Genomic DNA, 16,034 nt, shown 5'->3' with positions numbered 1-16,034 from the left:
CAAGTTACTGGTAAAGCCAATTTGATTTCATTTAAATGAAATTTTACAGTGGAATTTATGCTTTCAGTAAAGTTAAAAGTGTCTCAGAATTCTGGGTAATTTTAACTTTTCACCAAGGTGTCATTTAATCACCACCATTTTACTGTACAAAATGTGGTTTTGGCTTTACGTGTTATTTCAACTTACTACTTTACATTTTTACATGTTTTTACATCAACTCATCAAAGTAAGTTAAGCAATTTTAACTTATTTGTATAAGTTAAAGCAAATATTTTAAGTTCAAATAACTTAGGACATCAAAACATTCAAACACATATTTTAATGAAAACGTTCGAGTTCACAATTACATCTGTGTAACATCAGAGATCATCTGGAATTTTCTGACCATCATACAACCCTCTGTAATCAATAAAGATCATGTGGGAAAACTTACTGCATGTCTTTTTTGAAATCGCATATAAGCAACATTCAAAATTTGATGAATGGTAATCACGTTTGGTCATTTGAGGCACATGTTACAATTAGCGGATGACAAGCAGGTGTGAGTTTGAAATGTGAAAACAATCATAACATCTTATCATTCACCAGAAAGAAAATCTCACACACTTTGCCATTGAAAACACACACACTAGGTATATTGTACTTCACAGGAATGGTGTGTTCAAATCAGTTGTTAAATCTTTATAGCAGAGCAGGAATGTGGACATGAAAGACCCAATCTGATAAATCTGACATTTTCATTGACTTGTTTTCATTAGTCTGCAAGAGGTGGTGAGCAAGAGCTGGAAATGCTGGTGCCGTAAATTCCTTATCTAAGAGTCTGAGTATCCATAATCTCATACAGACTGTCAGAGCCTCATAAAAGAAACAATCCAACACTCAATTTTATCACTCTATAATCACTCTATTATTTAACAGACTATAAACTTAAGTCAGCAAAATAATCATCTTTGCCCCTTAGGCAACCGTAGTAGGAAAAATTAAAATGGTAGTCTAAGGTGCCCCAGAACTGTTTGCTTTCCTACATTCTTCAAAATATCTTATTTTGTGTTCAACAGAACAACGAAAAAAATACAATACTTTTTTCTACTATAGTAGTCAATGATGTCCCAGAAATGTCAGTTGCTAACATTTTTCCAAATATCTTTCTTTGTGTTTATCAGAACAAAGAATTGTATACAGATTTGAAACAATTTGAGGTTGAGTAAATGATGACAGAATTTTCATTTTGGGTGGAGTATCCCTTTAAATCTGTCACAAAACATTCGAGACTGTATTAAAACCATTTCCTTTCATATAGCTTTCATGTTCTGTATTACATGATGTATAACAACAGTGTTTGGTAAAAGAATACAAAGTTAGCTAAATTAACTCCTTGATTTTGGTGAACGGTCTTTGGCTCAAAGCTGCCACCTGGTGGTCATTAAAAAGTAAAATCGAGGAATGACACCAAAGTAATGAATGATCCTTTAGATTTTGAAAAAAAATTCCAGAAATAAGGAAAATTCATTTCTGTGTTTCTAGTTGAGTTCGGTGTGAATGGACATTGAGACGTGAGGTGTTTGTCTTTCATGTATCTCCGAATCAAAAGAGATCAAAAAGTGACCATCTGCTCTGTCCATCTGCATCTTATCTCTGTTGATTTTAGGGGTGTTTATCACTTTCTTTGAGGCTGAAAGAAGCCCAGTAATGTTTTGAGGTAACAGAGACGCCGAGACTTTAGATTGGTTGGGTTTCTTCTGTGAATAGTTTGATTTTGCAGCTGTTTGCTGTTGGTCTGTATTTTGGGAGTTTGCATATTCAGCCATTAAGCCCACCACATTCAGACTGACAATGGCCTCTGATATCCCTGCCATGTTTTGTGCTCTGCATCGATACTCTCCTGCATCTTTATAGGATACTCCATTAAGACTGACAGCTGACCAGTGGATTCCCACTCCAGGAGAGTCTTGGACATCTGCAGGAAATACAAGTGATCGTACGTGAAATCAAAGGAGACAGATTTATGTGACTGGATTTATTAAATTACAAAATTCAGTCCAACAGTGAGATTTTTTAAGGTAACAGACAGGCACAAAGTACACTTAAGCTAATGGTTACCCATGGTAACTTACAGCCAGAGAGTTTTCTGGGCAGTCTTTCAGGTTCCATGCTGCTCTGAAACGGCTTACAACAGCCTTAAAGTAAAGAAAATATATATATTATATAGTGGAGTTGAAATGTCTAAATAAAAGATAAAACATATTCAATAAAAATTATTTTATTAGTGCACAAATTTAAATGAAAGTAAAAAATAATAAAAATCTTCAATTCAACTTTTCTGTTTATTTCCAGGGTTAAAGGGATAGTTCATCCAAAAATGGAAATTCTGTCATGAATTACTGACCCTCAAGTTGTTCCGAACTTGTATAAATGTCTTTGTTCTGATGAACACAAAAAAGATATGTGTGTTAGCAACTGTGATTAATGGGGCACCATTGACTAGTAGAAAGTAGTTTTGTTCTGCTGAACACAAAATTAGATATTTTGAAGATTTTAGGAAAACAAACAGTTGTGGGGCACCTTTGACTACCATTTTATTTTTTTTCTACTATAGGAGTCAATGGTGCCTCAGAAATCCCAGTTGCTTACATTGTTCCAAATATCTTTCTTTGTGTTCAACAGAACAAAGAATTTATACAGGTTTGGAACAACTTGAGGTTGAGTAATTCATAACAGAATTTTCATTTTTGGGAGAACTATCCCTTTAAGTAAGGGATAATCCATGGCTAGCCGTGCATTAAAGGGTTTTAATGCATGACGTGTAGGCTAAGAACCATGCGAAGCGGATTCAAACTGACTGGAGTTACCCGTGCGTTAAAGGCTTTTAATGCACACCTTCCAGCCAATCAGAATCCAGTATTCAAACAGACCATGGTATAAATATTTGTAAACAACTAGTAGTCCTCATCCATATGAAACCAACAGATTTTGGATTTGGATTTGGATTTGGATTCAATTTATTGTCATTGCACATGTACAAGTACAAGGCAACGAAATGTGACCTCTGCATTTAACCCATCCAGAGAGTAGTGAACACACGTACCCCCGGAGCAGTGGGCAGCTATCACTTCAGCGCCCGGGGAGCAAGTAGGGATAAGGTGCCTTGCTCAAGGGCACCTCAGTTGTTACCCGCCAGCCCTGGGAATCGAACCGGCAACCTTCTGGTCATGAGTCCGACTCTCTAACCATTAGGCCACAACTGCCTAATGTGCAAAAGTCAAATAATGTCTCATATAAAAAAACTGCTGTCAAGGTTATTCTGGTTTTGTTTTTGCATTATATACTTTTTATTCATCTTTGAATTTTATTTTTATATTTAAGTTTAATTTTAAGTTAAATTTAGCTATTTTGTTGTGTGTTTTTGATAGTTGATCTGCTTTTTTATATTGCTGTATTTTGTTTTTGGTTATATCATTTTAACGACTCTGAGGCAAGATTTCTCATTTATGTTTAGTTTAAGTTTTTCAAATAATATTCAGGCACATATAAATAAATGTTTTAATAGTTTTCGTTTTAGTAAACTATAATAACCTTGCTGTGTGTTTAACAATGTACCACATAAGTGTATACGAGGATACCCGTGTTATAATGATTTGGTCTGGCGGATTTGAACCACATAAGCGTGGGGATGGGATGTCCCGTAGCGTCACAGCGAAGCAGAACATTGCTCCCCAGCAGAGCTGTGATCTTTGTGCCAGAGGTCACCACATATGGCCTGCGGCAACAAGAGAGCTCCACTCTTTGAAAGGGAACTCCGGCGAGGCCTGGCGGTCCACTACACGTTAGGAACCGATCCAGCAGGGCCATGGAAGACTCCGGTGCCTTGCTAATATCAAGCAAGGAGGCAAGCCTGCAGTCACACACCCACGGGTTATCCTGTAGACCTGAGAGATAAGGTGACAGAAAGAGAGACAGTAATGACACATTTGAGAAAAGGCCTGTCTGGCACATTGAATCCTTGGAGGTGTGCATGGATACGTAACAGATGCTGTCCTGCATGGCTGAGCTCATTAGAGTCTGGAGCAATGGTTTCCATGGAGACTAAATGCCGGCGAGCCATATAATGACCGAAGATTCTCAAATCCCACAGAGATAACATCAGTGTTTCTGTGTAAACCAGCCAGATTAGGTAAATATTTCATTACCATAAGACATTAATGACTTCTTTTGGTTTCAGTTACCTTGGTAACTTTTTTCCTTTTTTGTTATCAGTGACTGACATTTGCATTATTTTCAGTAATACTATTAAAAGTTATGTTCCTATACCGTCTAACTAAAACCTTCTGGTGTGTTTTCAGCTCTGCATGCTTCAGCTAAAACCACAGAGCGCTGGGGTTGAGTTGTTTCGCTGAGCGAGACGAGCGGCCAGAGAGCGATCAGATCATTAGGCAGCGTGTTCAGCCTGTTGCTCGAGAGGTCCAGATAAGTGATATTGCCTAGGTAACGCGCAGCCAGGGGTGGGATTCGTGCCAGGCGGTTATTGTGCAATCCCAGGGTTAGGAGGCGTGGAACATCCCTAAGTCCCTCCCAGGGGAAGGTGGACAGAAGGTTGCCATCCAATCGTAACTCGTGAAGGGAAGACAGGTTCGTAAAACTCCTTGGATGTAAAACAGTGATGAAGTTATACGTGAGCCACAAATAAAGGAGTTCTGGCATAGCAGAGAAAGCTCCTCTAAATATCCTTGACACAGACGTGCGTTCCAGACGAAACTTGACCGTATCCCTTGGGAGATCTAGTGGAATGACAGCCAAGGCTGGGTTCTTACACAGCACAGTTCTAAGAAAGACAGAGAAAACAAATAAATAGACAAATAAATTAAGGTGATTTGTAAGCAGCTACCTCATTAAAATAAAATACAAGTCTACGTGACTGCTACAAGCATCTGTTCACACTCAGTTTTCCACTATTAAAAATTCATAAATTAGCTAAATGAACTGTTGAACGCTGCACATGGTGACAGCCATAAGGATGAACCAAACAAGTTTATTAAAATGCTTGTCTGCCCCACACTTCATAGGTGACCTCTTTTAAAGGACGTGAAAACAAGACAACAGGAGAAGAGAAAGTGTGTGGATGTAAAAACAACCGTTAACAAAAAACGGACTTTACCTGAATTCCTTGCTATTGCTTCCACCGTGGAAAACACACGTGCATAAAGACGGGCATGTTGGATTCTGTGCACAGGCAACCAAAGCCAAAAACAAAGTGAGTTCAGCATGTAGAAATGGATTCATTGCTATGCATGAAGTATCTCAGACACTACTGTCCAGGAGAGATGTGGCACTCCATGTGTGTGCAAAAACGTGCCATTCCCAAACACCAGATTAAACACTAAAAGGATTAGTTCAGATTACTCGGGTGAGGTGCACATCAACACCGACTGTCTAGAAATGGGCCCTGATACTGCCCTGCTGAAAAAAAACAATACCATCAAAGAAATTCTAATGGTTTTAATGGTTATAATGGGAATTGTGGTTTTAGTGAAAACTATAATGGTATAATGGGTCTTTACTGGTAATGTGTTGGGTTTTGTTGGTGGGATGATATCTGGCAGATGGGAACCAATAGACTCCATTGATTCCTAAAATACAGACAAGAGTGCATCAAAGATATAAAACATTGGATGACTAGTAATTTCCTTTTTTTAAACTCTCACAAAACATAAATATTACTTATTGGACCAAAGACACGTAAACAGAATATTTCGGATTATAACCTGCAAATTGAAGGCTGCACTGTTACTCCAACAAATACAGTTAAAGACCTAGACGTTATATTAGACAGCAACCTGTCATTTAAAAATCACATCTCAAATGTCATAAAAACAGCCTTCTTCCACCTTAGTAATGTTGCCAAATTACAATATGTAAATGCAGAAAATATGTGACACAGAAAAGCTAATTCATGCATTTGTGACCGCAAGATTTGAATATCGCAATGTACTACTTAGTGGTTGTCCTGCAGCATCAATAAACAAACTACAGTTAGTTCAGAACGCAGCTGCCAGAGTTCTAACCAGGTCCAGAAAATATGATCACATAACCCCAATGTTATCAACCCTTCACTGGTTACCCATTGAGTATCGTATTGACTTTAAAGTTCTTTTAATCACTTATAAAGTCTTAAATGGTGTAGCCCCTACCTACATAACAGAGCTTCTACCACACTACAACCCATCACGCTCTCTAAGATCTCAAAACTAAACTAACACCTAGAATAACTAAATCCACCAAAAGGGGGCGGAGCTTTCTCATACGTAGCACCTAAACTCTGGAATAGCCTTCCCGATACTATTCGAGGGTCAGACACACTCTCCCAATTTAAATCTAGATTAAAGACACATCTTTACAGCCAAGCATTCACTTAATGCATAATATGCAAAATTTAAAAAAAAATCCTGAGGTAGGGAGAGATTACGCCAGGCCCAGATGAACATCATATGCCCATCCCTAACTAGAGATTACGCCAGCTCCATCTGAACATCCCGTGCCATCCTCCTGCGAGAGCCTGCGGACTGACTGACCATCCCAGCTCCAGCTCAGGCAATTCCATCCCCAACCAAGAGCAAAGACGGACTACTTGTCACATTAATGCTAAATTTACAATACTTAGTATTTAATGCTAAACTTTAGTTTATTAGCAATTTGAAGTTATAACTGCACTCAGTTACATTATGCCATTACTGTTTTCTCTGCTTATAACATTCCTCTGTTGTCTGATATCGATCACGAAATAAGACAAAATTAGAACTAAACAACAAATACAACTTCCTAAATCACTACCAATAAGCTCTCCTTATTTTTCATAAACATTTACTCAGTAACTTTGAATCAGAGTCACTGAGTGCAGCTGTGACACGTCAGAGGAGACCTGGCCCTCCCGGCTGAGACTGGTTTCTCCCGACGTTTTTTTCTCCATTTATTTATCATTGGCTTGCTCACCGGGAGACTGCTTTTATTAGATATTATTTATTATAATGATCTTGCTTGTTTTATAAACACCATGCACTGTGCTGTTTTTCTTATTTTCTCCTGTAAAGCTGCTTCGGAACAATGCACATTGTGAAAAGCGCCATATAAATAAAATTGAATCGAATCGAACTTCACCACATAAAATGTATTATAATTCATAGAGTTTTCTCTGCGTTGTAGTCATTGGTGTTGGCTAAATTAATGGAAAATAATTCAACTGTCTAATTTTTACAGTGATTCACATGATAGTGGTGGAGTGAGTCCCTCCCTCTGATGATCTCAGATGACTGCTGTCTCCCCGTATTTCTCTCTCTCTCTATCGGCCCGACACAGCAGCATGGCGGCGGTGGAGACACGGGAGTGTGAGACGGAAGGTTGCTGCAGTGAAGCCAAACTCCAGTGTCCCACCTGCATCAAACTCGGGATTCAAGGCTCATACTTCTGCTCTCAGGTGAAGCTCTTAACGCCTCGCAAACGTCCGAAGCTTTTCGGATTAGCAGCGCGTGACACGCTACCGGCCTACGAGAACGAGCTCCAGCATTAGCCAGCTAGCTGTTACATATCACGAAGAGGCACTGTACACCTCAATGTCAGCTTTGACGCTTCCGTGGAGTTTCGTGCATGTGGATTTTAAGGACGACATAATTGCCTGAGATGTTTACTTTTATAAAATTAGGTCAAAATACTGTTTTTGCGAGCTGTTTTCTTGTGTTTTTAGGCTCGTTCAGCGCGCTTTAAATGACTTCAGCTCAACGTGGCCGCGTGCTGAACGGTTCAGTTGACAGATCGTTCAGTACTGAATAACCTTCGGTGGTTTTATTTCCAGGCTCGTTAAAGTGAAATAAAAACAGAGGACATGTATCCGAAAGGTCGTCTTTATCATCTGGTGCTGCGCATGAAGGTTTGTCGTTTACTGTATGTGTGCAGTCTGTAGGGGAGTGTCTCTTCATTCTCATGCTCAGATCTGCTGAGGTTGTCTCAAGACACGGTGCTGCCCACTAACGTTACACCATTTTTTGATCTGTTCGGGTAGCCAGCTCACTAGGTTTTTAAACGCAAGGCATGATCTGCTGTCATTGTTGTTGAGAGATTGAAGAGTGACATGATGATGATGATGATGATGATGCTGCCAAGACAACTGTATTGCATGTGTCTGTAAATTACATTTAATGTGCCTTTAATAAATGCAGCATTGTTACTCCTGCTTATAAGAAATCCTTTTATACGGCACCGTAAATGGTATAGCTCAGTATGTAAATTGATGATTTGTATGTGGTTTATTTCTACATAAAAGGAAAACTTGATTTCTTGTTGTCTTAATGTTGCTTGGGTGACAGCTTGAGTTCTTGTATGTTTTCAGGAGTGTTTCAAAGGCAGCTGGGCCACCCATAAAGTGCTCCACAAAAAAGCAAGTATGTGTTTCCCTGTCATTGTTGAGTTTCATTACTAAGGTCTGTGTGTTTGCCTTTTGTGTATGTATTTTGTGCAAATCTTGCATAGTTCCATCGTCAATGTCTGCCTTGTTTCTACAGAGGAAGATCAAATAAAAGATGAAGGCAAGAACTGTGTGGAGAAGGAAATCAACACAGACCCATGGCTTGGCTACAGATACACTGGCAAACTGCGACCCCACTATCCACTGGTAATGACAAAGCACACACGCACACATGCATGAATTATTACATGACGGTGTGTCTATCATTATTACATCATTTATCAATCAGACAATCACTCGATTAGTCTGCAGCGTAACCTTCTGAATTGCAAATCGGGAAGATGTTATGTCATTGAAACCAGTCCGATAGCATTGATGATGCGTTCCCAGTTCATTCCTATCAATCTGACACAGACCAAAATGGATCAATGCATTTAAATGTTAGATTGGTTTGATGTTCTCTTTCTTTTGTTTTAGACACCAATGCGGCTTGTTCCCAGCAACATTCAGAGACCAGACTATGCAGATCATCCGTTGGGTAAGAATTATACACTGCTAGAGTCAAACAAGTGTCTCTCTCTCTCAGGCTGTCTATCTTACCATGCCCTCCATCTGGGTCACTGCACCATTCTGACCAACTGTTTACTGTGTTAAAATATGCCTGTGAACTTTTCACCCTTTCTGTGGAGCACTGAGATATATTCGCTTTCAAACTAATAGGCCTCATCTCATCAGCTGAATTGCCGTTCGATTTTAAATGGAGGCATGCTTCCTGCAACAGTGCACATCTGCTAACCAAAAAATAACCATGAGTGAACATTGCTAAGAAAAACCTGTCAGATTTGTGTTCTATTGGTGCACCTGTAATACCATAATATATCAAATCAAAATTTACCATATTTACTTTGTTAGTGCACATTACTAATTTTGTGGTGAACAATTCATCCGTGCCATTCAAATTTTTGTCTTTGTAATTTTCAATCAAAATCTTAAAATTTGTGACTAAAGCCCGATTTTTACTTCTGCGTTGGTTTTCATTTATACTTCTATGTCGTTGTCGTAGCGGACCACACGCGGCCCGCAAGCGCTGTGATTGGTCTGTTTGAACCCCTCCCTCAGGTAAAAAAAAAAAACTCCGCGATAGCGTCATGTTTATGCAAACGCATTTCCAAATGAATTATCTAAGTAAATTATTTGTTCTTCTGTATTTAACATCTCAAGCTGCAACAAAAGTGACTTGTTTACTTGCCCTTATCACTGCTAATGCTTCTCAAACAAGCTGCTTCTTCTTCGGCTCTTGTCTTGGTTACACAAGCAATACGCGCGTGGACACTGACAACTAGTGGTCATTGCCTATTGATGCGGACAACGACGCACAAGTATGTAACGCATACTTTAAAACATGTAACAAAGGCACTGATCCCAGATCACTTGGATGTCTTGCGGTGTAGCGGCTTGATATATATTTGTAAGCATCAGAATGTTACCACAGGGAGTTACATACAGTGGCTTTAAAATATATGTGCACACTTAAACTACACTTAATAATGTATGAATGTGAACTGGTGATGAGGTTCAGTAATTTTGTGGTACATAGACATACTTTATTTTGTCTGCCATACACGTGTGTTCTCACATAATGTCTGTAAAAATTATGGAGCAATTTACTTGCCTCCCACTGAATTTCATTTTTAATGCTTCTATATGTTAGTCATTTATTATTTACCCTACAACAACTACACGACTGTGCTGTCGAGTGCCCCGCAGTTATGCATTTAGACAGGAAGTACACGTGACTCCAGGAACTGACTTCAGACATGCACATCACCCTGGACCAGTTGTTTAAATATGGCTAATAAAAAATACATGAGTATTATTTTTTTCACAAAAGTAACTTGTTTTTAGTATGATAGGCCTATATTGAAATGAGATATTATCAAGATATTTGTGCTGAAGGTATAAAATTAAATTTTATGTGCTAAAGTCGGCACCAATTGTCAATTTTACTCCCCCTTTACATCTCGAGTAGTGTAAATATAGCATGTTCCTTTCATAAATAGTAGTATTAGTGGTCACTATAGTGTGTATATATAGTTTTTTTTTGTACTGTGTTTTTGCACTAAACATTTTAAATGTTCTTTTTAAAGTGGGGCAAAACCATCTTTTAAATTATTCTAGAGCAAAAACATCATTAAAATTTGGAAAGATGTCAAATTCTAGGCATATCGCTCAGCCCTATTTGCTTTGAGTGATATTTTGTATCTAATGCTGTGACATCCATACAAATATTTTGCATTCACTGTTGTTGCTGTTCATGATGCAACAACACTTCAAACAGAGATACTCAATCACTGTCTTTAAGAACAATTTGAGTTTGCGTACACAGCCTCAATACCGTTAACCCACATGTACTGTACATTTATTTCTCTTCCTATAGTATAGAGGCGTCTCTTGTGAAACACTGTATTTTGTGAGTAAATGTTTATTTGTCCCTCATTAACTAATGCAGCAGACTCTTCCTGTAAGTAACCATTATGGGTTGTGATGAGTTACCATTAGGCTCCTCCTTATAGTTACAGCCTCTCATTCCTGTTATTAACTATTAACTTTAGTTCCTCAAGCCTCGGCTTTCACATACAGAGTGGTGAGAGAGCCTGAATGTCTTTAAAAGCGTCATTCAGTTTAGTGAGGCGTGTGTGTAAGGGTCCACAAGTCTCTTGTGTGTGTGTGGGGTCGGGCTGGTGCGGCGTGCGTCTGAAGCCTCTCTCTCGCTCTGTGCAGCTGCAGAGGTTGGGTTGTTGGCAGGTACGAAGCTCTTGTTTTTACAGTACCACATGGAGCGGTTCACTCCGCAGTGGGCGTGCGAGTGTGTTTTTGTGTGTGAGAGTGTGTGTCTGTAATGGCATGGCTCTGTCTGTTTCTGCATGGCTGATGTGGTTCGCTCAGCTGGAGCTAGGGGTGGACGATGTGACGAAACGTTTGTAAAAAATCTTTGCGCTGTCAATCGATTAATTATTTTATTTGAAAAAATGACAAGATATGGAAATTTGAAATTTTTGAAAGTGATTTGATAGTAGCTGAATTATTTAATTACATATATATATATGTATATGTATGTATATGTATATATATATATATATCTTAGTATATGACCAATAAAATAGCATTGTATAAAAAAAAGCATTGAATAGACATAAAATGTAAGTTTAGAAATCAATGCATGGTTTTATATAATATTTTCATACCGACAACATATCACAGGCCTACACTCCACAGAAATCCATTTTGCTATCAAGTTTTTAAAATCACTCTTTGGATTTGGCAAACAAGAATGTTTTTGTATTTTGGCTGCACCGTTTCTTTTAATTGTTGGTCAAAACAATGTCATTTGATGATCCAAAATATAGAGTTATTTATAGCATCAGTATTTCTGGCATCATTGTGTGCCATGGAAAAATTACAGTCCTCATTCTCCTCATATTACTCTTTATGTTGTGTTATACATAACATAAAGCTGCGCTGCCCATCAATACATGCTAAGGTCTAGTACGATCGTCAAATTTCTGCGTCATACCACCCAGACCCAGCTGGACGTGTCTGTGGTTACACCATGCCAAACTGTCATGTCAGTAGTGTTCAATGGATCAGTGATCATCATATGTGTGTATGTGAGTGTCAGAGGTGATTGTGATGTGCTCATTAGCTGACTGGAGTTCGTGCTGTAAAGATTCTGTTTTATAGTTAGTCAAAATAGTGGTAGTGAAATGCTTTTGTGGGAATGTGTGCGTATCTGTATATGCTACCATGCATTCACATATTTATCTTTGTTTATAGGGATGTCTGAGTCAGAACAGTCCATGAAGGGGACATCTCAGATAAAGATCCTCAATGCGGAAGAGATTGAGGGCATGAGAGTTGTCTGCAAGGTAAACCAACATCATAACCTTCCAAACCATGTAGTTAATGAAATCTTGTCTATGCATTGAATAGACTTAAATTAGCTATTACACGTTACATCCAGATAGAGGCTAAATAAAGGTAGATGATGCTTGATCAGCGTTCGTTGTGAAGTTGTAAGTGAAGATCACATCGTAGTAGCTGACTCGAAATAACTCTTGTTTTGAAATGGGAATGTCAGGTATGGGAATCTTGTGCTCATCTGTTGAAGGTCTGTCACGATTAATAACGGATCAGGGGTGTCTAACTAATGACTGCCAGTGATTTCTTACTGATTTCCTGTTATGCTGTTTTGGCAGTAAATCAAAATCAAGCTGGCCAAAATAAGAATAGAAGTATAATGCAAATGTAAAAAGATGTAACAAAATTAGAATATAATTCATGGTGTAATTTCATCCGGTTAATGCGCATGATTATGATTTGTCATTTTTCTATAGAAATTATATTCACCAGCTGCACTGCCGCAGTCATCTGTTCTATCGCTCCACCCTCACGTTATTTATCAGTCATGAGTGAAGGAGAAACCAGAAACAATATTATATGTCATGGACATCAGTTAGTGTTACTGATGTGTTTATGAAAAGATGATATTAGATCCAAGCCGGACAATGGCATATGCAGCTTTTGAAGAAGCTGATTGGTTGCTGCAACGAGATTCCAGCTCACCAACTGAGAGTGATAATATCACACTTGCTAGAAGTTTTTTCTGCTAGTCGGCAGGGGATGCTTTCCTGCTGAGAGGCACGGTTGTGTTCATCTGATTTTGAAATATTTATGTGAACACTGTCGTAAGCAAAAGCACAGAAGAGTTATGCACGGTTGTAGAGATGACTGTTTGTGTTTTCTAGCTGGCTCGAGAAGTGCTGGACATTGCTGCCATGATGGTGAAATCTGGGGTGACAACGGAGGAGATCGACCACGCAGTGCATTTGGTAAAGCTTCATCTTTTCATCTTCACATGCTCCTGTTTAAATATTGTATGTGCTTAGAAGCAATACGGAAAGTGTTAATGACGTTTACTTAATAGGACGGTGCAATCAGAAAGAAAATTTGATGAAAAGTGTTTTTTGATCTGATGGTTTGTGCTGATATGCTTTTTTTCTGAAAGCTCACCAATATAAAAAAAGTACTAAGTTGCACATTTTTAACATTTGTCCTGTTTATTGGTGAAGGCGTGTACAACTAGGAATTGTTACCCATCTCCTCTGAACTACTACAACTTTCCCAAGTCCTGCTGCACCTCTGTCAATGAAGTCATCTGTCATGGAATACCTGACCGTCGCCCCCTACAGGATGGGGACATACTTAACAGTACGTATCAGCATACATGTGCAATTTAATCCGTTAAATTGTTTGCACACATAGTGCTGCTTTAAAACACATAAACACCTATTTATATCAAATTATATTTTAACTGTCCTCATGGCAGCTAGATGTGAATTGGTTTAATAAGCATTAAAATGTGATTCATAAGATTTGTGCCTCTTTTTATTAATGCAATAAACGTGTATACACAATTAAATTTACCATTGTAGTTTTCAAATTATATATTTATTGATGCATACAGTTCAATATAACTGATACATGGGAACATGCCAGCCACACAACTCTACAGTGAACGGAGAATTGTGTTTCACACATTATTAAAAAAATAACAAATCTCTGCCAGACATAACACTTTACAAGTAATAACAAATGCAAACGCGAGCATTCAGACTGAAATAAACGCACTTGCTACATGCTCGCTGGATCAATCATTTATCATTTTTTCCCGCAGTTGACATAACGGTTTACCACAATAGTTACCATGGAGATCTGAATGAAACCTTTTTTGTGGGCGAGGTGGATGAGGGAGCCAAGAGATTGGTTCAGACCACTTATGAATGTCTTATGCAGGCCATCGACTCGGGTGAGGACAAAACTTATTGCAAACAAGCGCTACACATTTCAATGAGAGTGTAAATTTGTCTCAACAGACAAAAACAACCATCGTTACATGAATTTGAAATAGCTTTTAGTGGAATATCTTGTGTTAAAGAGGCTTGTTGTTTTTACGTCTAGTGAAGCCTGGTATCCGCTATCGTGAACTGGGGAACATCATTCAAAAACATGCGCAGGCTAATGGTTTCTCTGTGGTCCGGAGCTACTGTGGCCATGGCATCCACAAACTGTTTCACACTGCACCCAATGTACCGCACTATGCCAGTAAGTGTATTTACAGACACCAGCATGCTGTCAGAGAAAAGTTATCTGAATGATACCAGCATTGCACATTGTGATGTAATCAGAGCTGGAGAAATTGCAAACTCGTAAAGCAGATCTAGTGTCCTCTGGACAGATCTGAATTTTATATGTTGTTTATATTTGCACAGAGAATAAAGCAGTAGGAGTGATGAAGCCTGGCCATGTGTTCACTATTGAGCCCATGATCTGCGAAGGTAAGAGACAAATCACCAAATTCTTTACTTGAATCCTTAAATCTTATCGTATGTTTAATAAATGCTCGGTGCAGGTGGCTGGCAAGACGAGACGTGGCCAGATGGTTGGACGGCAGTCACTCGCGACGGAAAACGCTCGGCCCAGTTCGAACACACGCTCCTCGTGACGGAGACCGGCTGCGAAATCCTCACGCGTCGTCTGGAGGATAATGGCCACGCTCACTTCCTGTCCCAAATGTAGGATGGTGGGGTCGTATCAGCCCTATTCTGCAGTGGAGGATACAACAGCTCCGCCCCATATCACCGATCAGCCAATCACACTGGTTCTCTGTTGGGCTGGAGATGATTGGCCATGTGGCCGTGTCAGCGGATTTGGGTGGGAAGAGGAGATTTGTTAACTTCTGAATGTGTCACCTGACAGTCACATTAATTCAGCTTGGATCTGAGAAAAGGCGCTGGCCTTTAACTCTGTTACTCTGTCTACATGGGATGCAGAATTATCTGTGTGTGTGTGTGTTTGAGTCAGAGCGTCAGCTGTGTGGACTCTGCCGTCTCATTCTGCTTCAGTGTGTTCGTATGGCTGGCTCGTTGCAGTGTACGGTTATTATTATTATTTTTTGGTGAGCCATTGAAGTTTGAGATGCAACGAGTAATAGAATATACATAGTAAAACACTGGAGGCTCTCCAAATGATATCAGAACAGATATATTCACAGTTAGAATGCATCGTGACAATGAACATTGTAAAACTGTTTCTACCAGCGTTCATAAGGTCCACTTAAATCAGTCGTGTTTTCTCTACGAACACCTAGACGTGAACATTTGGTTAAAAACAATGTTTTTTTATGCTTTGTGAAGGGGGGATAGTTTCTCTGAAAAGGTCCTCTCACTGCAGTTGTCTTTGGTCAATGAAAAGATGATTTTTGTTTGTCTCTAGCGATAAAATCCGAAGGAGAAGAGAATCCCATATAAAAATAAGGCTGAAAAGCAGTTGTAGGCCTTGCGTCATTGATGCTCTCTGTATGTTTAATGCATCTCATGAAATCATCTTCAGTGTTTCGGAATTCAAGCTGAATAAAAGTATATTTTCTCCTTTATTCTGTCCTCTATTTCAGAACAAATTGCAAAAAAAACAATAACAAAACTCGTGAAAGCTTTAACATGTTGTTAAAAGGGTGGTACTGTAGTAA

The 16,034-nt window shown here is 38.9% G+C and overlaps 2 protein-coding genes across 4 annotated transcripts; one reads left to right on the top strand and one right to left on the bottom strand.

Annotated features, from left to right (window-relative positions):
• Positions 1-335: 335 nt before the first annotated feature.
• lrit3b (leucine-rich repeat, immunoglobulin-like and transmembrane domains 3b) lies at positions 336-7,197 on the bottom strand. The gene is made up of 5 exons (XM_057341844.1): positions 5,153-7,197; positions 4,358-4,819; positions 3,621-3,928; positions 2,115-2,177; positions 336-1,957 (listed from the first exon to the last, which is right to left on the bottom strand). Exons 1-5 carry the CDS (start codon positions 5,275-5,277, stop codon positions 1,521-1,523), a joined length of 1,395 nt encoding a protein of 464 aa, XP_057197827.1. The 5' UTR covers positions 5,278-7,197; the 3' UTR covers positions 336-1,520.
• A 110-nt stretch (positions 7,198-7,307) lies between these two features.
• metap1 (methionyl aminopeptidase 1) lies at positions 7,308-15,941 on the top strand. 3 transcript variants are annotated; one of them, XM_057341840.1, is made up of 13 exons: positions 7,327-7,465; positions 7,841-7,915; positions 8,375-8,426; positions 8,547-8,656; positions 8,927-8,987; positions 11,231-11,254; positions 12,284-12,375; positions 13,255-13,338; positions 13,579-13,717; positions 14,184-14,315; positions 14,468-14,611; positions 14,779-14,844; positions 14,919-15,941. In XM_057341840.1, exons 2-13 carry the CDS (start codon positions 7,871-7,873, stop codon positions 15,083-15,085), a joined length of 1,116 nt encoding a protein of 371 aa, XP_057197823.1. In that variant the 5' UTR covers positions 7,327-7,465; positions 7,841-7,870; the 3' UTR covers positions 15,086-15,941. The 3 variants fall into 3 exon arrangements, with proteins under 3 accessions (XP_057197820.1, XP_057197821.1, XP_057197823.1); XM_057341837.1 differs by lacking the exon at positions 7,841-7,915 and having other exon boundaries at positions 7,308-7,465; XM_057341838.1 differs by lacking the exons at positions 7,841-7,915; positions 11,231-11,254 and having other exon boundaries at positions 7,308-7,465.
• The last annotated feature ends 93 nt before the right edge of the window (positions 15,942-16,034 follow it).

This window comes from Triplophysa rosa, linkage group LG9 (assembly GCF_024868665.1).
Source record: "Triplophysa rosa linkage group LG9, Trosa_1v2, whole genome shotgun sequence".
NCBI classification, from domain to species: Eukaryota; Metazoa; Chordata; class Actinopteri; order Cypriniformes; family Nemacheilidae; genus Triplophysa; species Triplophysa rosa.
This window is presented reverse-complemented; position numbering and strand designations above follow the sequence as displayed.